The 23,618-nt window shown below is 41.4% G+C and overlaps 1 protein-coding gene across 1 annotated transcript in view; it reads right to left on the bottom strand.

Moving 5' to 3' along the window:
• LOC143785872 (uncharacterized) overlaps positions 1-23,618 on the bottom strand; it is a 113,337-nt gene that overhangs the window by 45,047 nt on the left and 44,672 nt on the right. The window contains exon 3 of the mRNA XM_077275007.1: positions 19,868-21,364. Coding sequence (XP_077131122.1) covers positions 19,868-21,364 — 1,497 coding nt within the window. The remainder of the gene's footprint in view (positions 1-19,867; positions 21,365-23,618) is intronic.

Below are 23,618 nucleotides of genomic sequence, written 5' to 3'. Positions count from 1 at the left end.
AGTGCAACATTGCATCACGAAAAATTACCCTAAATGGTATCATAGCCCAAACCCATATTCTAAATCCAAAGGTGTCTCAATAGCTTTCCACAAAACTTTTACGCCTGAGATCCTAGATTCTCTAAACAAAATTCTCTAGACAAAAATGGTAGATACATCTTTCTGCTCCTCACATGGGCAACACAAACTCGTGATAGCTAATGTGTATTTTCCAAACCAAGGGCAACAGAAGTTTGGAGCTGAATGTAAAAAGCGTCTCGAGGAGTTTGCCGGATCCTCTCCTGTGATACTTGGAGGCGACTTCAATATCCCAATGAACCCTTTGGTGGACGTCTCTACTGGAAAGTCTTCATGCTCTCCATCTTCTATTAACAAAATAAGATCCCAGTTGCGCAGTTTGAGACTGGTGAACGTCTGGAGGGTTCTTAATCCTGTAACTAAGGATTATAGCTTCTTCTCAAAAATCCATAATGTTTATAGTAGAATAGATTACTTCTTCGCCTCACAAAAGTTACTTCACTTGCCAATGGAGGAAGACGTGGAGTCGATACTCTGGTCAGATCATGCTCCTATTTACTTATCAATCTCACTTCATGCTGCCTTCAGACCAAGTTTTTCATGGCGTCTGAATGAAAACTTACTTCAGGATCCCATATGTAAGTCCGAGCTTGAACAGACAATATCGGACTTCTTGGCGGACCATGAGGAGGACACCACTTCTCCCACTATGAAATGGGAATCTTTGAAAAGCATTGTGAGAGGTGAACTTATCTCCCACGGTGCTCGGCTGAAAAAAGATAGAATCGCGGAAATAATTAGTCTGTCAGAGCAAATTCATAAACTAGAAAATCAACATAAATGAGATCTCGAGGCTAGTACTCTTGCACAGCTCTCAACAGTTAAGACAAAAACTGCTAGCTATACTAGACCAAAAATCTAGATGCTTAAGGGAAAGACACAGGAGTCGCTTCTACCAATTTGGCAATAAAAGAGTTAAACTCTTGGCAAGAGCTCTTAATCAACGTAACCCTAAGGGTATGTGCACACCTCAGGATTTTGTCAGGATTTTTCATCAGGTTTTGTAGCCAAAACCAGGAGTGGATGATAAATGCAGAAGTGGTGCATATGTTTCTATTATACTTTTCCTCTAATTGTTCCATTCCTGGTTTTGGCTGCAAATCCTGATTGAAAAATCCTGACAAAATCCTGACGTATGCACATACCCTAAGGCCATGTGCACACGTTAAGTATTTTTCGCGTTTTTTTCGCGTTTTTTCGCTATAAAAACGTGATAAAAACGCGAAAAAAACGCTTACATATGCCTCCTATTATTTTAAGTGTATTCCGCATTTTTTGTGCAAATGTAGCCTTTTTTTCCGCGAAAAAATCGCATCGCGGAAAAAAAAGCAACATGTTCATTAAAATGCGGAATTGCAGGGGATTCCGCACACCTAGGGGTCCATTGATCTGCTTACTTCCCGCACGGGGCTGTGCCCACGATGCGGGAAGTAAGCAGATTATGTGCGGTTGGTACCCAGGGTGGAGGAGAGGAGACTCTCCTCCACGCACTGGGCACCATATAAGTGGTCCAAAAATAAGAATTAAAATAAAAAATAGTACTATACTCACCCTCGATGTCTTCCCGCCTCCACTGCATGCTGTCGCTTCGGTTCCTGTAGCTGATGTGCGGTGAAGGACCCTGCCGATGACGTCACTGTCCTGTGATTGGTCGTGAGCGGTCATGTGACCGCTCACGTGACCGTGACGTCACGGAAGGTCCTGTGCGCACACACCAGCTATAGGAAGAGGAACGGACGCCGCTGAGGAGATGTCTGGGTGAGTATAAGCATTTTTTTTATTTTTTTTATTATTTTTAAACATTCTATCTTTTACTATAGATGCTGCATAAGCAGCATCTATAGTAAAAAGTTTGTCACACTTGTCAAACGCTATGTTTGACAAGTGTGACCAACCTGTCAGTCAGTTTTCCAAGCGATGCTACAGATCACTTGGAAAACTTTAGCATTCTGCAAGCTAATTACGCTTGCAGAATGCTAAAAAAACGCGAAAAAAACGCAAAAAAAAAAATGCGGATTTCTTGCAGAAAATTTCCGGTTTTCTTCAGGAAATTTCTGCAAGAAATCCGCAACGTGTGCACATACCCTAATACCTACATTCCTTTTATTAAAAATAGAGGGGAAAAAAGTGTTCAATACTAGAGATATTCTCTCTAACGATTATTACAATTCCTTATATACAGTTATATGAAAAAGTTTGGGCACCCTTATTAATCTTAACTTTAATGTTTTATAAAAAAAAATTTTTTTGCAACAGCGATTTCAGTTTCATATATCTAATAACTGTTGGCCACAGTAATGTTTCTGCCTTGAAATGAGGTTTATTGTACTAGCAGAAAATGTGCAATCTGCATTCAAACAAAATTTGACAGGTGCATAAGTATGGGCACCTCACCAGAAAAGTGACATTAATATTTAGTAGATCCTCCTTTTGCAAAAATAACAGCCTCTAGTCGCTTCCTGTAGCTTTAGTATGGGGTCACTGATGGACATACAGAGAAAAGACGCATATATATGTGAGTACATAGCTTCTCTGCTGTTACAATTTACTTTATTTGTTAACTACCTTGTGCACTAGACACCTTCAGGTGACCTGATGTGGTACAGGCACATTGACACTTTGTCTTTGAAAAGTTTAAGACCATTATAGGTATTGACTCTGTTTAAATTATCGCATTAACGCAGCACTAAGCACTTCTTTAAATTGCTGCTACTCACGATCATATTTGTGTATTATCCTTGCACCGGGCACTTTTAGTTTAGCCTATATGGTGCAGGTATATCAGCATTCTATGTTATGATAGTTTGGATTACTGTTATAACTACATAAAACTAAATCAATAAAACTTTTTTAACACGGTATTACTGTAGCACTAGACACTGTGTAGCTTGTAATCTGATATACACTAAGCTGCAGGCTAGTCATTGGGTGCTACTGACATCATAGTGATGCGCTTTTTTCAGTCATAAACTTCCTAGTGTGCACGTGCCACTTTATATTTATATATATATATTTTTTTAGGGCTGGTTCCCATAAATATAATTGAATCTTCTGAAAGGTTGTATAGTGCCATGCAGTTGTTTCCTCCTTTTTTCTTTTGATATATGCTCCATCAGTATTCTCTTTGAATTTCCTTGTCTTGTGTTTTTATATTTTGTATAAATCAGTTTATTGGTCACAGCAATAAAGAACAAGAGTGAAAATACAAATTTGTGTATCTGTGCATTGATAGACAGTAATTACATAGTAAACAAGCAAAACAACTTTACAATGCTTAGGTCATACAATTTTTAGCTGTCTGAATAATAAAGTTGCTATTCCTGTCAAGATTATGAAGTGCTAATGATAAAAATAGGTAATAACCATCATTAAATTGTTTTGTAAACGATTAAAGGTATCATCTGTAATCAGACCAGTTATGGGGGAGACAAACAAAGAAAGTAAGAAAGGAAGAAGAGAGAAAAAAAAAAAAAAAAAAGGGGGTAAAAAGAAGAGAAGAATGGGTGGGAGTATGGGAAATGTAGGAAAGGAAGGAGAGTGGCCGTCATCCAGTCTAGCGGACAAGGCGCAAGCCATGAAACAACCTAGGAGCACATAGAGTATGTTATGTCAAGTTTTGGAAATCCAGAGATCTAGCTCAGGGGTTTCCCTGAAAGCAATCCAGGGGGCCCAAGTGTTGTAGGTTTTTTCAACGTTATCTGAGGACTGATTTATCAACTGCTCCATTCTATAAATGTTGTTAAGTTCAGCCACAAAATCTGCACGTGAAGGAGATCTTTCCTGTTTCCAAAAACGTGGGATTAGATTCCTCACTGCGGTAAGAAAGTGTCTAAGAATGCCTCTTTTGAATCGAGATATCGACAGATCACAGAAAGACAGTAATGCTAGGCTTGCTGAAGGTTGAATCCGTGTGATAGAAAGCCTGTTATGAAGTTCAAAAATAGCCAACCACATATCCCTTATGGGAGGGCAGTCCCACCAAATATGCATATAAGAGCCTAGTTCCTTTAAGCACCTCCAACATATGTCAGGAGTCGTGGGGAACACTGCATGCACCATAGATGGGCATCTATACCATCTTGCAAGGATTTTGTAGCTCCTCTCCTGTGAAACCGCGCATAATGATGATCTAGACGAGAAGAGAAGAATTTTTTCTCTATCCCCGGATGACAAGGGTCTTCCCAAATCTCCCTCCCATTTTGAGAAAAACATTGGCCAACCCTGCGTTGGAGTTCCCCCCTCTTTGAAGATTTTATATAGCAGCGAAACGGTATGATCCGGGGGGCTTGTTGATATACAGAGCGCCTCAAAGGAAGTTAATGGTCTATTGATATTGGTTTGTTTAATGATCTCGTGGATATAACTTTTTAATTGTTCATAAAAGAACCAGTCAACAGAATGCGTTTCCTCGTCTGGGAGTAATTCCTGAAGGGACTTCATCCGATTATCCTTTAAATAATCATGGATAATGGGTTTGGAATCTTTACTTTTGTTTAAATACATCTCTTTGTGTAGCCCCGCCGGAAAAGCGGGATTCTCATAAATCGGAGTCAAAGGGCCCGGGACAGCTGCGATCCGGAGGTCTTTGTTTCTGTTTTTGATAAGGAGCAATATATTTCTTGTGAGGAAGGGAGTATAGACATCTAGCTCCATCCCCCTGCCTCTAGACCAAAGAACAACTTGAGAATCGCGCCCATTGAGGTCATTTTCTAGGTTTACCCACTCTTTACTATTTTTACTGTGATAAAAATCCAGGATGCATGATCCTATTGATGCATAACTATAGATTGCAAAATCCGGGAGACCCAAACCACCCATCAGTTTAGATTTACTTAATACTGAATAGGAAATGCGCGCCCGATTATGAGACCAAACAAAGCGAGTGATTATTTGTTTGAGGCGAGAAAAGAAGGAGGCTGGTAAGAAAAGAGGAATTGTTTGGAAAAAATATAAGAGGCGAGGCAGAAGGTCCATCTTAACTGCATTAATCCTGCCTAACCAGGACAATTGGAGCCTGTGCCAACTCTCTAGATCCGAGATTGCTTTTTGAAGGATTGGCGCAAAGTTGGCTTCAAACAATTCAGACGTTCTGCTTGTAATTTTGATACCCAGGTAGGTGAGAAAGTCAAAACGCCATTTAAATGGAAAGGTCGTTCTCAATTGATCAACCAAGGGGAGAGGAAGTGAAATATTCAGGATTTCGGATTTAAGGGAGTTTATTTTAAAATTGCTTAGGAGGCCGAATTTATTTAGTTCCGAAATAATATTTGGTAAACTCGTGGAGGGGGATGTAATATATAAGAGGATGTCATCTGCAAAAAGTGCTAATTTATGTTCTTCAGACCGTAGTTTTATACCTTTAATTGAGGGGTTATTTCTCAGGGCCACAGCCAGGTGCTCCATTGTTGGAACATATAAAAGGGGAGAAAGTGGGCACCCCTGCCTCGTTCCATTTCTCATCGGAAACATATCTGACAATACCCCGTTTACCTTGACCTGTGCACTAGGGGAGGAATATAAGGCGGAGATCCTACGCAGCATGTTTTCTTTTAAGCCAATTTCCTCTAGAGTCTGAAAGATGAACTCCCAATGTACCCGATCGAAAGCTTTTTCAGCATCGATTGACATGATACATAGGGGATCCCCCCCCCCTCCCGCCCTATCAAGTAGAGATATGGTACGGATTGTATTATCTCTCGCTTCGCGTCCCGGTACAAAGCCCACCTGATCTTGGTTTATTAATTTTGGTAATAGGGGGCGTAACCTATTGGCTAACATCTTTGCATAAATTTTAATATCCAGGTTTATTAGAGAGATCGGGCGGTAATTATCGCATGTGGAGGAATCTTTACCAGGCTTAGGGAGAACTGTTATGTGAGCGGTAAGTGCCTGAGTAGGAAAGGGCTCTCCAAGGGCGATAGAGTTACAAGCTTTCAAGAATATTGGACTAAGTAACGTGTTGAACAATTTGTAGAAGCCTGCTGAAAACCCATCAGGACCCGGGCTCTTACCCTGTTTCAAGGCGCTAATGGTTTCAGAGACCTCCTCCACTGAAAATTCCCTTTCAAGATCGAGTAAATCGCCTTCAGGCAGTGTGGGTAGTTTGTGTTCCCGTAGGTATGATTTAATTTTATTACGTAACGAGTGTAGTGGGGCGTCCTTATAATGACCCGCTATATTATATAGAGATTTGTAGTATTCACCAAAGTTGGAAAGAATATCTCTGGTATGAAACACTTTTGTCCCCTGTCTGCTCTTAATAAAAGGGATGTATGTATTGGGATTGCGTTGGTTGAGGGCTCTAGCCAAGAACCTACCACTTTTGTTGCCGAGTTGGTAGAATCGGCTTTTGAGTCTCTCTCTGAGGAACTTAGATTTTTGGTCAATAATAGTTAGCAGCCTTTGCCTGACTGTGGAGAGCTGAATAAATGTGTTAGCCTCAGGCTTTCGTTTATGTTTGTTTTCCAATTGGTGAATTTGCTCTGTTAAGCTAACTATTTCCGCTGCTCTTTCCCTTTTCAAGCGGGCGCCATGAGAGATGAGGACACCTCTTATTACACTTTTTAAGGCCTCCCATTTCACCGCGGGGGACGTGGAGTCTCTCTCGTGATCAGCCACGAATTCTGTAATTGTTTGTTCAATCCTGGTTTTACACATGCGATCCTGGAGTAAGTTTTCATTCAGACGCCAGGAGAAACATGGTCTCGAGGCGGAATGAAGCGAGAGTGTTAAATAAATAGGAGCGTGATCCGACCACAAAATCGACCCCACGTCAGCCTTCACCTGCATGTCAAGCAGCTTATGTGAAATAAAGAAGTAGTCTATTCTACTATATGTATTATGTATTTTTGAGAAGAAGCTATAATCCTTAGTTGACGGATTAAGAACCCTCCAGACATCTATCAGTCTCAGGCTGCGCAACTGAGATCTTATCTTGTTAATGGAAGATGTAGGATACGAAGACTTACCCGAGGAGACATCCACCGCAGGATTCATTGGGATATTAAAGTCGCCCCCAAGTATCACAGGAGAGGAACCAGCGAACTCCTCGAGACGTCGTTTGCAATCGGCTCCAAACTTCTGTTGCCCTTGGTTTGGGAAATATACGTTAGCTATTACAAGTTTATGGGTTGCCCATGTAATAAGTAAGAAGAGAAATCTGCCATTCTTATCAAATAGTGAGTCCAAGATCTCAGGCACAAAGGACCTGTGGAAGGCTATTGAGACACCCTTAGACTTCGAGAATGGATTTGGGCTGTGATACCATTTAGGATAATTTTTTGTGATACACTGTGGCACCGCACCAGTTTTAAAGTGTGTCTCTTGGAGCAGTAGCACAGAGATCCGTTTCTTGTGGCTATCGTATAGGACCTGACGTCTCTTTTCTGGTATATTTAGCCCCTTTACATTGAAGGAGCAAAATTTGATTTCATCCATTATCGAGAACCTCTACAACCGCTCGCAATAACGTGCGCCCCATCCGCCAAAGTACACAACAGCCATTGGTAGTAAGGAAAAAACAGTAGGAGGGGAGGGAAGGAGAAAGGTTAAAGAAGAGATAATAGAACATGGAAAACAAAACCGAAGGTGCGTTAGGGTTTACGCACCAAGCCAAGCTTTGCATTTGTGAATTTAGGGCAAGAGAATGGAGAAGGAAAAACTTCCCCCTCCTCTCCTACCTGTGCACCCCAAGTGGATGAAGGAAGCCGAGAGGAACACCTGCTTCCCCCATCCCCCCCACGAACCCAGCAAAGCCCACGGATAAAAACTTATAAACATGTAAAGTAAGGTTAAACATAGTAATAACTCTTATGCAGGCTAGATGCCCCACACGCCACCGGATGACAGCACGAGTAGAACTAATAGTAATAATGCATTAACACATATATATATATATATATATATATATATATATATATATATATATATATATATATATATGCCACACCGATGTCATGCGGAACACCGCACGCCCAAATGATCAAAGATTAAGGTCAAACCTCCAAGGTGAGCCCACAGTGGGACAAACCGCCCCACTAGTAAGGTCGATCAATCAACAACAGGAATCCTTGAGGCCACTCAACCACAGCAGAGTGTCCAAATATGTTGCAGCAACAAGCAGAAACTATATAAAATAAAGAACAACACATGGGAACAAAGGAGAAGAACTTCATGGAGGATCAGAAGAGCCTTCATTGGTGCGCCGGATCTTGGCACTGGGGATTTTGAGCCATCTAGGAGGAGCATCCGGGAGAGTCGGGACCAGAGGCCAATCCGGGAGTCCTATCATTGGGAGTTCAAATGTGCCCAGGAAGTTGGCCAGATCTCCGATCCGGCGGAAATATGCGCTTTTACCTCCTTTAAAAGCTATTAGTTGAAAAGGGAACCCCCATCTGTAGGAGATATCCCTTTCCTTGAGAACCGCCAGCAGAGGCTTTAGGGCTTTGCGTAAGAATAGAGTACGTCTTGATAAGTCTGATAGGAGTAGGATTGGTTGACCTTCAAATTGGAGTGATCCTTTTTTCCTAGAGGCTGTCATGATGGCCTCCTTGATTCTAAAGTAATGCACCCTGCAGATGACGTCTCTGGGGCGTGATTCAGACGTGGGTTTAGGACCAAGAGATCTATGGATTCTGTCAAACTCAATGATGTCGTCCTCGCAGTCGCCGAGAATGTCCAAGAATATTTTCTGAGCTGTGCTGTCTAAATCCTGAGGACCAATCGATTCTGGGAGACCACGTATGCGAATATTATTATGCCTGTTGCGGTTTTCCAGGTCCTCAAGACCGGACGACATTTCCTCTAGTTTCATGGTGTGATCCATTAAAATTTCTCTGTGTGCCTGAAGTTCTTGTGAGATATCTTCTTGTGTCCCTTCCACCTCCTCTATACGTGATGTAAATTCCATCTGCAGGTTATGTATCTCCTTTTTGTACGAGTTCTCAAGCCTGCATGCAAAACTCTCCAGGTCTGATTTAGTAGAAAGAGCTTTAATATATTTACTCAATTCAGCTACAGTGGGGCAAAAAAGTATTTAGTCAGTCAGCAATAGTGCAAGTTCCACCACTTAAAAAGATGAGAGGCGTCTGTAATTTACATCATAGGTAGACCTCAACTATGGGAGACAAACTGAGAAAAAAAAATCCAGAAAATCAAATTGTCTGTTTTTTTATCATTTTATTTGCATATTATGTTGGAAAATAAGTATTTGGTCAGAAACAAACAATCAAGATTTCTGGCTCTCACAGACCTGTAACTTCTTCTTTAAGAGTCTCCCCTTTCCTCCACTCATTACCTGTAGTAATGGCACCTGTTTAAACTTGTTATCAGTATAAAAAGACACCTGTGCACACCCTCAAACAGTCTGACTCCAAACTCCACTATGGTGAAGACCAAAGAGCTGTCAAAGGACACCAGAAACAAAATTGTAGCCCTGCACCAGGCTGGGAAGACTGAATCTGCAATAGCCAACCAGCTTGGAGTGAAGAAATCAACAGTGGGAGCAATAATTAGAAAATGGAAGACATTCAAGACCACTGATAATCTCCCTCGATCTGGGGCTCCACGCAAAATCCCACCCCGTGGGGTCAGAATGATCACAAGAACGGTGAGCAAAAATCCCAGAACCACGCGGGGGGACCTAGTGAATGAACTGCAGAGAGCTGGGACCAATGTAACAAGGCCTACCATAAGTAACACACTACGCCACCATGGACTCAGATCCTGCAGTGCCAGACGTGTCCCACTGCTTAAGCCAGTACATGTCCGGGCCCGTCTGAAGTTTGCTAGAGAGCATTTGGATGATCCAGAGGAGTTTTGGGAGAATGTCCTATGGTCTGATGAAACCAAACTGGAACTGTTTGGTAGAAACACAACTTGTCGTGTTTGGAGGAAAAAGAATACTGAGTTGCATCCATCCAACACCATACCTACTGTAAAGCATGGTGGTGGAAACATCATGCTTTGGGGCTGTTTCTCTGCAAAGGGGCCAGGACGACTGATCCGGGTACATAAAAGAATGAATGGGGCCATGTATCGTGAGATTTTGAGTGCAAACCTCCTTCCATCAGCAAGGGCATTGAAGATGAAACGTGGCTGGGTCTTTCAACATGACAATGATCCAAAGCACACCGCCAGGGCAACGAAGGAGTGGCTTCGTAAGAAGCATTTCAAGGTCCTGGAGTGGCCTAGCCAGTCTCCAGATCTCAACCCTATAGAAAACCTTTGGAGGGAGTTGAAAGTCCGTGTTGCCAAGCGAAAAGCCAAAAACATCACTGCTCTAGAGGAGATCTGCATGGTGGAATGGGCCAACATACCAACAACAGTGTGTGGCAACCTTGTGAAGACTTACAGAAAACGTTTGACCTCTGTCATTGCCAACAAAGGATATATTACAAAGTATTGAGATGAAATTTTGTTTCTGACCAAATACTTATTTTCCACCATAATATGCAAATAAAATGATAAAAAAACAGACAATGTGATTTTCTGGATTTTTTTTTCACAGTTTGTCTCCCATAGTTGAGGTCTACCTATGATGTAAATTACAGACGCCTCTCATCTTTTTAAGTGGTGGAACTTGCACTATTGCTGACTGACTAAATACTTTTTTGCCCCACTGTATATTCATGTCCTCAGGCATTTCTCCGTCTCCACCACCATTATCTGTTATTTTCTTAGGAGAGTTATGAGAGGTCTGTGGATTTTTTGAGGAGGAACTATTTTTATGCGGAGTTTGCGACATAGTTGATCTGGTGTTTCTTGTTTGAAGTGGTTGATCTAAGAACCGTTCCATGTCCTCAATAGAAGGCTCCTTGTGTAAGCTTGAGGGTTGCCCAGAAATCTTCTTAATTTTACCCATATATGTCCGTTGCTATTGATCGCCTGCTATAGTGTTCAGGGGGGCATGGGGGTGCAGCGATCACTGCATTAGGTGCAGTCCCCCATCAGCAAGCCCCCTCCAGGGTGCATTTGATTATGACCTTAAAGTTGGTGAAGCATACAGGTCCTTCTCAAAAAATTAGCATATAGTGTTAAATTTCATTATTTACCATAATGTAATGATTACAATTAAACTTTCATATATTATAGATTCATTATCCACCAACTGAAATTTGTCAGGTCTTTTATTGTTTTAATACTGATGATTTTGGCATACAACTCCTGATAACCCAAAAAACCTGTCTCAATAAATTAGCATATCAAGAAAAGGTTCTCTAAACGACCTATTACCCTAATCTTCTGAATCAACTAATTAACTCTAAACACATGCAAAAGATACCTGAGGCTTTTAAAAACTCCCTGCCTGGTTCATTACTCAAAACCCCCATCATGGGTAAGACTAGCGACCTGACAGATGTCAAGAAGGCCATCATTGACACCCTCAAGCAAGAGGGTAAGACCCAGAAAGAAATTTCTCAACAAATAGGCTGTTCCCAGAGTGCTGTATCAAGGCACCTCAATGGTAAGTCTGTTGGAAGGAAAAAATGTGGCAGAAAACGCTGTACAACGAGAAGAGGTGACCGGACCCTGAGGAAGATTGTGGAGAAGGACCGATTCCAGACCTTGGGGAACCTGAGGAAGCAGTGGACTGATTCAGGCGTGTGCAGGAAATGGGCTACAGGTGCCACATTCCCCAGGTAAAGCCACTTTTGAACCATAAACAGCGGCAGAAGCGCCTGACCTGGGCTACAGAGAAGCAGCACTGGACTGTTGCTAAGTGGTCCCAAGTACTTTTTTCTGATGAAAGCAAATTTTGCATGTCATTCGGAAATCAAGGTGCCAGAGTCTGGAGGAAGACTGGGGAGAAGGAAATGCCAAAATGCCTGAAGTCCAGTGTCAAGTACCCACAGTCAGTGATGGTGTGGGGTGCCATGTCAGCTGCTGGTGTTGGTCCACTGTGTTTCATCAAGGGCAGGGTCAATGCAGCTAGCTATCAGGAGATTTTGGAGCACTTCATGCTTCCATCGGCTGAAATGCTTTATGGAGATGAAGATTTCATTTTTCAGCACGACCTGGCACCTGCTCACAGTGCCAAAACCACTGGTAAATGGTTTACTGACCATGGTATTACTGTGCTCAATTGGCCTGCCAACTCTCCTGACCTGAACCCCATAGAGAATCTGTGGGATATTGTGAAGAGAAAGTTGAGAGACGCAAGACCCAACACTCTGGATGAGCTTAAGGCCGCTATTGAAGCATCCTGGGCCTCCATAACATCTCAGCAGTGTCACAGGCTGATTGCCTCCATGCCACGCCGCATTGAAGCAGTCATTTCTGCCAAAGGATTCCCGACCAAGTATTGAGTGCATAACTGAACATTATTATTTGATGGTTTTTTTGTTTGTTATTAAAAAACACTTTTATTTGATTGGACGGGTGAAATATGCTAATTTATTGAGACAGGTTTTTTGGGTTATCAGGAGTTGTAGGCCAAAATCATCAGTATTAAAACAATAAAAGACCTGACAAATTTCAGTTGGTGGATAATGAATCTATAATATATGAAAGTTTAATTGTAATCATTACATTATGGTAAATAATGAAATTTAACACTATATGCTAATTTTTTGAGAAGGACCTGTATATTGTATCCTGGACCAGGAGAGAGGAGTCTCTAGATGTCATAAACAGTCTCAGCACTAGGTGTCACAAGAGGGCTAGAAATGTGAGATGTAGACTTATTAAGTGGTTAGCTGATGTTCGCTTCACTGTGTTGCCGTATATAAAGCACAATGACAGCCTAGGAAATGATGATGGTAAGGTGGCTGCGTCTTTTCAATAATAAGGGCTATGTGCAGGTCAATATGTAGAAGAGCCAAGTATCTTCAATAAGCCCGCCCCAAAATGGTGCTTCTCTGAGAGGGGTCTAATCCCAAGATGGCGTCCACCCCTTCACTGGCGGGAAAACGACCAACGCTGGGGGTACTATGGTGGGAATCCCAGGGAATCTCCTGCTTAGCCGGGGCCAGCGCTATCCCGCTCACCTTCTGTTCCTATGCAGTGAGACCGCCGTACTCATCAGGGTCTTTCCAGCAGGGGCTCCGGTAAGTGTACCTGCGGCGTGCTCACCGCCGGTGCCGCGTGAGACCGAAGTGTGAGAGGGTCTCTTCCCCACCTCCCCCAGTAAGACGAGGGACCGGCAGACTTCCGACTGCCGCCGCGCACCTTGTTATTTGCCGCCCGCCGGACCTCCTCGGGCCGGCTGCTGCATCTGTGGAGACCCGGCTCCGCCGGTCTGGCTCCGGCGAGACCACGCTGTGGAACCGCTCCGCTTCTGGGGCTCTGGTGCGCCGACTCTCAGGCAAGAGGGAGCCGCTGACCGAGAGTCCTCTTCGTCTCTGGTATGTTAGCAGAGATTATCTGGTGGTTTGTATTTGATTGGGGTCCGGGGGAAGACCTTTATCTCCTCTTTATTGGAGGAGCTCTCCACCATGCGTCCTTCTTCACCAACAGCTGGCCACGCCCCTGTGTTTTTATATATTTTTTTTTTTGTTTAATAAAAGTATCATGTCTTAATATAATTGCCCATGCCTCTTTTTCTTCACCTTTTATCATTTGGGTGTGTTCTTGGTATATTTAACAAAACAAATTACCCTTACTATCTGAAGACAAATTAATTGATCTAGAAAGGGACTTCTCAGTGGAAGAGGTTTCTAAAACCATTAGCGCCTTAAAACAAGGGAAGAGCCTGGGCCCTGATGGGTTCTCGGCCGGCTTTTACAAGAAGTTCACCACGCTATTAAGCCCAATATTCCTGAAAGCATGTAACTTTGTTTCCCTGGGGAGCTCTTTTCCTCCACAGGTGCTTCCTAAAGACCTTTCTACATGCAACAATTACCGCCCGATATCTCTGATAAACATAGATATTAAAATTTATGCAAAGATGCTAGCAAATAGATTATGTCCCCTCTTGCAAAAATTGATAAATCAAGATCAGGTAGGCTTTGTCCCAGGGCGAGAGGCAAGAGACAACACAATCAGAACTATTTCCCTAATTGAGAGTGGGTAGAGAAGGAGATCCCCTTATGCATCATGTCAATCGATGCTGAAAAAGCTTTTGATTTGGTTCATTGGGAATTCATTTTCCAGATGCGAGTGGGAATCGGCTTAAAAGAAAATGTTACGTAGGATTACTGCCCTGTATACCTCTCCTAGTGCCCAAGTCAAGGTTAATGGTGCACTCTCAAACGTGTTCCCGGTCAGAAATGGTACAAGACAGGGGTGTCCACTTTCTCCACTTCTGTACATACTAACAATGGAGCATCTGGCTATAGCATTATGAAATAAACCCTCAATCAAAGGAATAAAATTACGGTCTGAAGAACATAAGCTAGCACTCTTTGCAGATGACATTCTTTTATACTGTATATCACATCTCCGTCTGCCAAACATTACCTCGGAACTACATACTTTGGCCTCCTAAGTAATTTCAAGATGAATTCCCACAAATCGGAAATCTTAAACATATCAATACAACTTCCTTTAGTTGACCAACTGAGGACGGCCTTTCTATTCAAATGGCGTTTTGACTCCCTCACTTACCTAGGCGTTAAAATTACAGTTAAAACATCTCAATTGTTTGAAGCAAATTTTAAAACAGCCCTGCAGAAAGCTGAATCAGATTTGGAGAGATGGCATAGGCTCCAGTTGTCTTGGTTAGGCAGGATCAATGCAGTTAAAATGGACCTCCTGCCACGTCTCTTATACTTTTTCCAAACAATACCTTTACACTTGCCAGCTTCCTTCTCTCACCTCAAACAAATGATCACCCGATTTATCTGGTCTCATGGTCGGGCGCGTACCTCGTACATACTATTGACCAGATCCAAGCTGACAGGTGGTCTAGGTCTCCCAGACTTCGCGATCTATAGCTATGCATCAACAGGAGCATGTATCTTAAACCTCTACCATAGCAGAAATTGGTTAACCTAGAAAATGATCTCAATGGCTGTGATTCTCAGGTAGTTCTTTGGTCCTTGGGTAAGGGGGTAGGGACAGGTATCTACTTGCCCTTTCTCACACGAAACATGTTATCTCTTATTAAAAGTAGAAGCAAGGACCTTCAGGTTACAACATTCCCGGGCCCACTGATTCCAATATATGATAACCCTGCCTTTCCCGCGGGACTAGAGAAATGTATCTAAACAAGAGGAAAAATACTAAACCTATTATTCATGATTACCTAAAAGAAACAGGGATGAAATCCCTTCAAGAAATATTCCTAGAGGAAGAAACATCTTCAGGCGCATGGTTCTTTTATGAACAACTAAAGAGCTTTATCCACACAATATCTAAACAGACCAATGTTGATAGACTATTAACTCCCTTTGAAACTCTTTGTATATCAACAAACCCTCCAAACCATACTGTCTCACTGCTATATAAAATCTTTCAGGAGGGGATGACTCCACTGCAGGGTTCTCCAATGTTCTTCTCAAAATGGGAAGCCGTTCTACGGAAGTGTATCACCTGAGGATAGAGCAAAAATCCTTCTCTTCAGGTCGTCATTGTGCGCAGTATCACAGGAGAGGAGCTACAAGATTCTGACAAGGTGGTATAGATGTCCCTCCATGGTGCATGCGGTGTTCCCTACGACCCCTGACACTTGTTGGAGATGCCTAAAAGAGATAGGCTCTTATGTGCATGTTTGGTAGGATTGCCTTCCCATAAATGATCTATGGTTAGCTGTTTTTGAACTTCACAATAAGTTGTCAATTTCACAAATTCAACCCTCAGCAAGTTTAGCACTGTTGTCTCTGTGTGACTTGTCGATTTCTAGGTTTAAGAAGGGTATCCTCAGACACTTCTTTACTGCTGTTGGGAACTTAATCCCACAATTTGGAAAACAATAAAAATTTCCTTCACGTGCCGACTTTGTAGCAGAACTCAACAATATTTACAGAATGGAGCAACTGACCTCAGGAAACTCCGATAAAACTTACAATACATGGGCTTCCTGGATTAGGGAGACACCTGAATTAGATCTTTGGCTTTCTGGAACCTGACGAATCACGCATTTGTATGTTCCTGGACCACTTTGTCAATCCGTAATCCAGATGTTGGAATGACAGCTACGTTTCCTTCAATGCTCATACCATACTCCCTTCCATCCTTTTTCCCCTCTTATCCCCTCTCTTCTCCTTTTCCTTACTTTTTTTGTTTGTCCTTTTTCTTAGCTAGATTGAATGTTTTATGATTCTTGAATAACCATGTTTCCGAGAGGTGTTATTAACCCCTTCACGAACTGTGACACAGCGTATGCGTCATGAAAGTCGGTGCCAATCCGACCTGTGACGCATATGCTGTGTCACAGAATGATAGGGTCCCTGCAGGTCGGGTGAAAGGGTTAACTCCAATTTCACCTGACCTACAGGGACAGGGGGAGTGGTACTTCAGGCCAGGGGGTGGTGGCTTCGCCCCCCCTTGGCTACAATCGCTCTGATTGGCTGTTGAAAGTGAAACAGCCAATCAGAGCAATTTGTAATATCTCACCTATGAAAAGTGGTGAAATATTACAATCCAGCCATGGCCGATGCTGCAATATCATCGACCATAGCTGGAAACTCTTATGTGCCCCCCGCCACAGATCTCCTCCCCAGTCCTCCATTCTGTTCGTACTCCCCTCCGTCCTCCTGTCCGCTCCCACCCGTGCTCCGATCCCACCCCCTCATACTTACCGAGCCTCCCGGTGTCCGTCCATCTTCTCCATGGGCGCCGCCATCTTCCAGTTCCGGCAGATTCGTTCCAGGTACATTTTGATCACTGTGATAAAACATATCACAGTGATCAAAATAAAAAACACAGTAAATGAACCCCCCCTTTATCACCCCCATAGGTAGGGACAATAATAAAATAAAGAAAATACATATATTTTTTTTCTCCACTAGGGTTAGGGCTAGAATTAGGGTTAAAATAAGGCTATGTGCACACGGTGCGGATTTGGCTGCAGATCCGCAGCGGATTGGCCGCTGCAGTTTCGTAGCAGTTTTCCATCAGGTTTACAGTACCACATAAACCTATTGAAAACCAAATCCGCTGTGCCCATGGTGCGGAAAATACCGCATGGAAACGCTGTGTTGTATTTTCCGCAGCATGTCAATTCTTTGTGAGGATTCCGCAGCGTTTTACACCTGTTCTTCAATAGGAATCCGCAGGTAAAATCCACACAAAAAACACTGGAAATCCACAGTAAATCTGCAGGTAAAACGCAGTGCCTTTTACCTGCGGATTTTTTAAAAATGGTGTGGAAAAATCTCTCACGAATCCGCAACGTGGGCACATAGCCTTAGGGTTAGAATTAGGGCTAGGGTGGGAAATAGGGTTAAGATTAGGCTTGTGGTTAGGGGTGTGTTGGGGTTAGGGTTGTGGCTAGGGTTAGGATTGGGATTAGGGTTGTTGTTAGGGTTTGGATTAGGGTTGGGATTAGGGGTGTGTTGGGGTTAAGGTTGGGATTACGGTTTTGGCTAGAGTTGGGATTAGGGTTGGGGGTGTGTTGGGGTTAGTGTTGGAGTTAGAATTGAGGGGTTTCCACTTTTTGGGCACATCAGGGGTCTCCAAACGCAACATGGCGCCACCATTGATTCCAGCCAATCTTGCGTTCTAAAAGTCAAAAGGTGCTCCCTCTCTTCCGAGCCCCAACGTGCGCCCAAACAGTGCTTTACCCCCAGATATGGGGTATCAGCGTACTCAGGACAAACTGAACAACAACTGTTGGGGTCCAATTTCTCCTGTTACTCTTTTGAAAATAAAAAATTGCGGGCTAAAAAATAATTTTTGAGGAAAGAAAAATGATTTTTTATTTTCACAGCTCTGCGTTATAAACTTCTGTGAAGCAGCACTTGGGGGTTTAAAGTGGTCACCGCACATCTAGATTAGTTCAATGGGAGGTCTAGTTTCCAAAATGGGGTCACATGTGGGGGAGCTTCAATGTTTAGGCACACAGGGGATCTCCAAACTCGACATGGTGTCCGCTAACGATTGGAGCTAATTTTTCATTCAAGTCAAATGGCGATCCTTCCCTTTCGCTCCTTGTCGTGTGACCAAACAGTGGTTTACCCCCACATATGAGGTATTGGTGTACTCAGGAGCAATTGTCCAACACATTTTAGGATCCATTTTATCCTGTTGCCCATGTGGAAATGAACAAATTGAGGATAAAATAAATTTTGTGTGAAAAAAAAGTACTTTTTCATTTTTACGGATCAATTTGTGAAGCACCTGGGGATTCAAAGTGCTTACTATGCATCTAGATAAGTTCCTTGGGGGGGGGTCTAATTTCCAAAATGCGGTCACATGTGGGGGAGCTCCAATGTTTAGGCACACAGGGGCTCTCCAAACACGACATGGTGTCAGCTAAAGATTGGAGCCAATTTTTCATTGAAAAAGTCAAATGGCGCTCCTTCCCTTCCAAGCCCTGTCGTGCTCCCAAACAGTGGATCCCCCCACATATGGGGTATCGGCGTACTCAGAACAAATTGTACAATAACTTTTGGGGTCCAGTTTCTCTTTTTACCCTTGGGAAAATAAAAAAATTGTTCCTAAAAATCATTTTTGTGACTAAAAAGTTAAATGTTCATTTTTTCCTTCCATGTTGCTTCTGCTGCTGTGAAGCACCTGAAGGGTTAATTAACTTCTTGAATGTGGTTTTGAGTACCTTGAGGGGTGCAGATTTTAGAATGGTGTCACTTTTGGGTATTTTCAGCCATATAGACCCCTCAAACTGACTTAAAATGTGAGGTGGTCCCTAAAAAAAATGGTTTTGTAAATTTTGTTGTAAAAATGAGAAATAGCTGGTCAAATTTTAACCCTTATAACTTACTACCAAAAAAAAAAATGTGTTTCCAAAATTGTGCTGATGTAGACATGTGGGTAATGTTATTTATTAACTATTTTGTGTCACATAGCTCTTGTTTAACAGAATAAAAATTCAAAATTTGAAAATTGCGAAATTTTCAACATTTTAGCCAAATTTCCATTTTTTTCACAAATAAACGCAAAAATTATCGACCTAAATATACCACTAACATGAAGCCCAATATGTAATGAAAAAACAATCTCAGAACCGCTAGGATCCGTTGAAGCGTTCCTGAGGTATTACCTCATAAAAGGACACTGGTCAGAATTGCAAAAAACGGCCAGGTCATTAAGGTCAAAATAGGCTGGGTCATGAAGGGGTTAAATATCTTTATTCTTTTATTATTATTTCACACTATGAATACAATCAGCAATATTGTATATTGTAATACTTGACCAGCTTGTAAACATTATCTGGTATTTTGCAGATGTACATGATTGTACTTTTATGCGTTTTATTTAAATAAAACTTGATTTATACAAAAAAATTACTGATATAAAAGACATGGTAAATGTTTTGGAAATCTTTCTATGTAGTATAACTACGGTTTACAAGTGTAAACATTCAAAGCTCGAATATTGTATATTTTTATTTAATACATTTGTTACCAAAATAAAGCACAACATAAGGAAAAAAAATATTTTCAGAATAACTGGGATATGAGACATTCCATAATTATTACTGCAAAAAGTGACATGTCAGATTTCAAAAATTAGGTTTGGTCACTTAAGAATTACAATGCCTTATTCCCAATGTGAGTTCTCTGATGTCTAACAAGTTGAGATTTAGATTAAAAAAAATCCCATTATGAGCATGAAAATGGCTTCTTTCCTGTGTGAATTCTCTCATGTCTACGAAGAGATGATTTGTCTGTAAAACATTGTCCACATTCTGAGCATGAAAATGGCTTCTCTCCTGTGTGATTTCTCTCATGTCTAACAAGATGTGATTTGTCTGTAAAACATTTGCCACATTCTGAGCATGAAAATGGCTTCTCTCCTGTATGAATTCTCTCATGTGTAACAAGTTGAGAGGAAACTGTAAAACATTTTCCACATTCTGAACATGAAAATGGCTTCTCTCCTGTGTGAATTCTCTCATGTGTAACAAGATTTGATTTTTCTGTAAAACATTTCCCACATTCTGAACATGAAAATGGCTTCTCTCCTGTGTGATTTCTCTCATGTCTAACAAGATGTGATTTGTCTGTAAAACATTTTCCACATTCTGAACATGAAAATGGCTTCTCTCCTGTGTGATTTCTCTCATGTGCAACAAGATATGATTTGTCTGTAAAACATTTTCCACATTCTGAACATGAAAATGGTTTCTCACCTGTGTGAATTCTCTCATGTTTAAGAAGAGATGATTTCTCTGTAAAACATTTTCCACATTCTGAACATGAAAATGGCTTCTCTCCTGTGTGGATTCTCTCATGTTTAACAAGATGTGATTTTAAAGTAAAACATTTCCCACAATCTGAACATGAAAATGGCTTCTCTCCTGTGTGCATTCTCTCATGTATAAGAAGAGATGATTTCTCTGTAAAACATTTCCCACATTCTGAACATGAAAATGGCTTCTCTCCTGTGTGAATTCTCTCATGTCTAAGAAGAGATGATTTCTCTGTAAAACATTTCCCACATTCTGAACATGAAAATGGCTTCTCGCCTGTGTGCATTCTCTCATGTGTAACAAGAGTTGATTTCTGTGTAAAACATTTTCCACATTCTGAGCATGAAAATGGCTTCTCTCCTATGTGCATTCTCTCATGTGTAACAAGAGTTGATTTCTGTGTAAACCATTTTCCACATTCTGAACATGAAAATTGCTTCTCTCCTGTGTGAATTCTTTCATGTGTGACAAGATGATATTTTTTAATAAAACATTTTCCACATTCTGAACATGAAAACGGCTTCTCGCCTGTGTGCATTCTCTCATGTGTAACAAGAGTTGATTTCAGTGTAAACCATTTTCCACATTCTGAACATGAAAATTGCTTCTCTCCTGTGTGAATTCTTTCATGTGTGACAAGATGATATTTTTTAATAAAACATTTTCCACATTCTGAACATGAAAACGGCTTCTCGCCTGTGTGCATTCTCTCATGTGTAACAAGAGTTGATTTCCGTGTAAAACATTTCCCACATTCCAAACATGAAAATGGCTTCTCGCCTGTGTGAATTCTCTCATGTGTAACAACACGTGATTTTACTGTAAAACATTTTCCACATTCTGAACATGAAAATGGCTTCTTCCTTGTGGGATCTTTTTTATTTTCCACACTTCTGTGACTTTTATTTTGTTTAACAGTCTGTGATGAATTAGGACAGTGCACTTTAAAAGGATCCATGTCTGAGATGTTGGCATGTTCTTCATATGGGTCTTGTGCAATGCTTTTTTGGATTTTGGAGCTGCTGGTACAACCATCTGTTAAGAATATAACTGATGTGATTTTTGAGTCAAATAACCTTAATACTTATATTTATCTAAATATAAAAAAAACATTAAGACAAGTAAAAATAAAAAAATACATAGAAATTGCAAAGTGTGTAGCAAAGTTCTATTATTAACGGACTAAAGGTGTAATTTACAAGATGTGATGTTTTGACAAAGAATGTTCATTCTCAATCATTGGCCAGTGCAAACATCAAATAAAACATTTGTCATTGGTCGCATATTTTAGATGAGAATAAAAATTATCGTTGTTGACAGCACATCATCCCCTTTGTATAAATTGAGGATGTTCTGCAATAATAAACAAGTCATGAGATAAGGAAACAAATAATCATTCCTTCATCAAAATGAAAGCTAATAAGCCCCAATCACCTTCCTATACCATCAATCACTGCTTACTGATGAAATTATATTCGCCTTGCAGCCACTCGATTTTATTCTTCAGAAGTAGTGGGATGTAGCAGTCACCTCTCTGTTAGAGCTCCGTGCACCACCTCAATGACTAACTCCTTAACCCCCAGAGCTTTTTTCGGTTTTGCGTTTTCATTTTTCGCTCCCCTTCTTCCCAGAGCCATGATTTTTTTTTTTTAATTTTTCCATTAATATGGCCGTGTGAGTGCTTGTTTTTTGCTGGACGAGTTTTACTTTTGAACGACACGATTGGTTTTACCATGTCGTGTACTAGAAAATGGGGAAAAAATTCCAAGTGCGGTGAAATTGCAAAAGAGTGCAATCCCACACTTGTTTTTTGTTTGGCTTTTTTTTACTAGGTTCACTAAATGCTAAAACTGACCTGCCATTATGATTCTCCAGGTCGTTACGAGTTCACAGACACCAAACAGGTCTAGATTCTTTAGAATTTAAGTGGTGGAAAAAAAAAAATCCAAATTTTGTTATAAAAAAAAAAGCGCCATATTCCTATATCCGCAGCGTCTCCATTTTTCGTGATCTTGGGTCGGGGGAGGGCTTATTTTTTGCGTGCCAAGCTGACATTTTTAATGATACCATTTTGGTGCCGATACGTTCTTTTGATTGCCCGTTATTGCATTTTAATGCAATGTCGTGGCGACCAAAAAAACGTAATTGCGGCATTTAGATTTTTTTTCTCGCTACGCCATTTAGCGATCAGGTTAACTTTTTCTTTTTTATTAATAGATCGGGCGATTCTGAATTCGTCGATACCAAATATGTGTAGGTTTGATTTTTTTTGTTTTATATTGAATGGGGCGAAAAGAGGGGGATTTTAACTTTTTTTTTTTAAACGTTTAATATTTTTAAAAACATTTTTCTTTTTACTTTTGGCATGCTTCAATAGTCTCCATGGGAGGCTAGAAGCTGAAACAACCCGATCGACTCACCTACATAGAGGTGATGATCAGTTCGCCTCTATGTAGCTGAATTACTGTCTTTCTATGAGCGCAGACCACTGAGTGGCGCTCACAGCAATCCGGCACTGACAACCAGAGAGGTCTCCAGGAGACCTCTGGTTGTCATGCTGATGAACCGAAAACCCCCATTACGTGACGGGGGTCACCGGTGTGCGTATTTCTGGCACAAGTGTAGGAAGCGCCATTTAAATGCCGCTGTCAAGAGTTTGATAGTGGCATTTAACTAGTTAATAAAATCAGGTGACTCGCAATTCCACGCGCGGATATTGCGGGCGCAGGTCAGCTGTTCAAAACAGCCGACATGTCCCGGGAAAGATGTGGGCTCACCACCGGAACCAACATCAAAGGGAGGGATACTAACCTCGTAGTACCATTACACTCAATGTCAGTGAGGGGTTAAGCGAGTAGCTGCAAGGAACATATTTCCATTTCTCCTGGTAGCCGCTCTCCCAGTAAAACGGCCCAACTGCTTTAAATACTATTTACTTACAGATTACCAATATACCTGCAGGTAAATCGTATTTTTGTAGCTGACAGGTTATCTTTAGGGGTTCATTTACACAGGCAGGTAATGACCTGTAACAAACACTGATTCATGATATGGGAGCAGCTTTGTTCTCTCTCCCCATAGAAAATAGATGAATGATTGGCCGAACCCTCATGGCTATGGTGGATTTCAGAGACAGTGCGGTCAGCAGACTCAGGTACAAGTAATGTCTATACTAACATCTCTAATTACATGTCTGTCTGTGGTCTGGACTGTTTTAGAATAATAAAGCAAAATTGGTTTCCATATTGCATCCTGTGGTGTGTGCTGTGGAAATCTATCTAATGAGTGC

This window comes from Ranitomeya variabilis, chromosome 7 (genome assembly GCF_051348905.1).
Source record: "Ranitomeya variabilis isolate aRanVar5 chromosome 7, aRanVar5.hap1, whole genome shotgun sequence".
Taxonomy (NCBI): Eukaryota; Metazoa; Chordata; class Amphibia; order Anura; family Dendrobatidae; genus Ranitomeya; species Ranitomeya variabilis.
The sequence above is the reverse complement of the archived record's forward strand: the minus strand, read 5'-3'. Positions and strand labels throughout refer to the sequence as shown.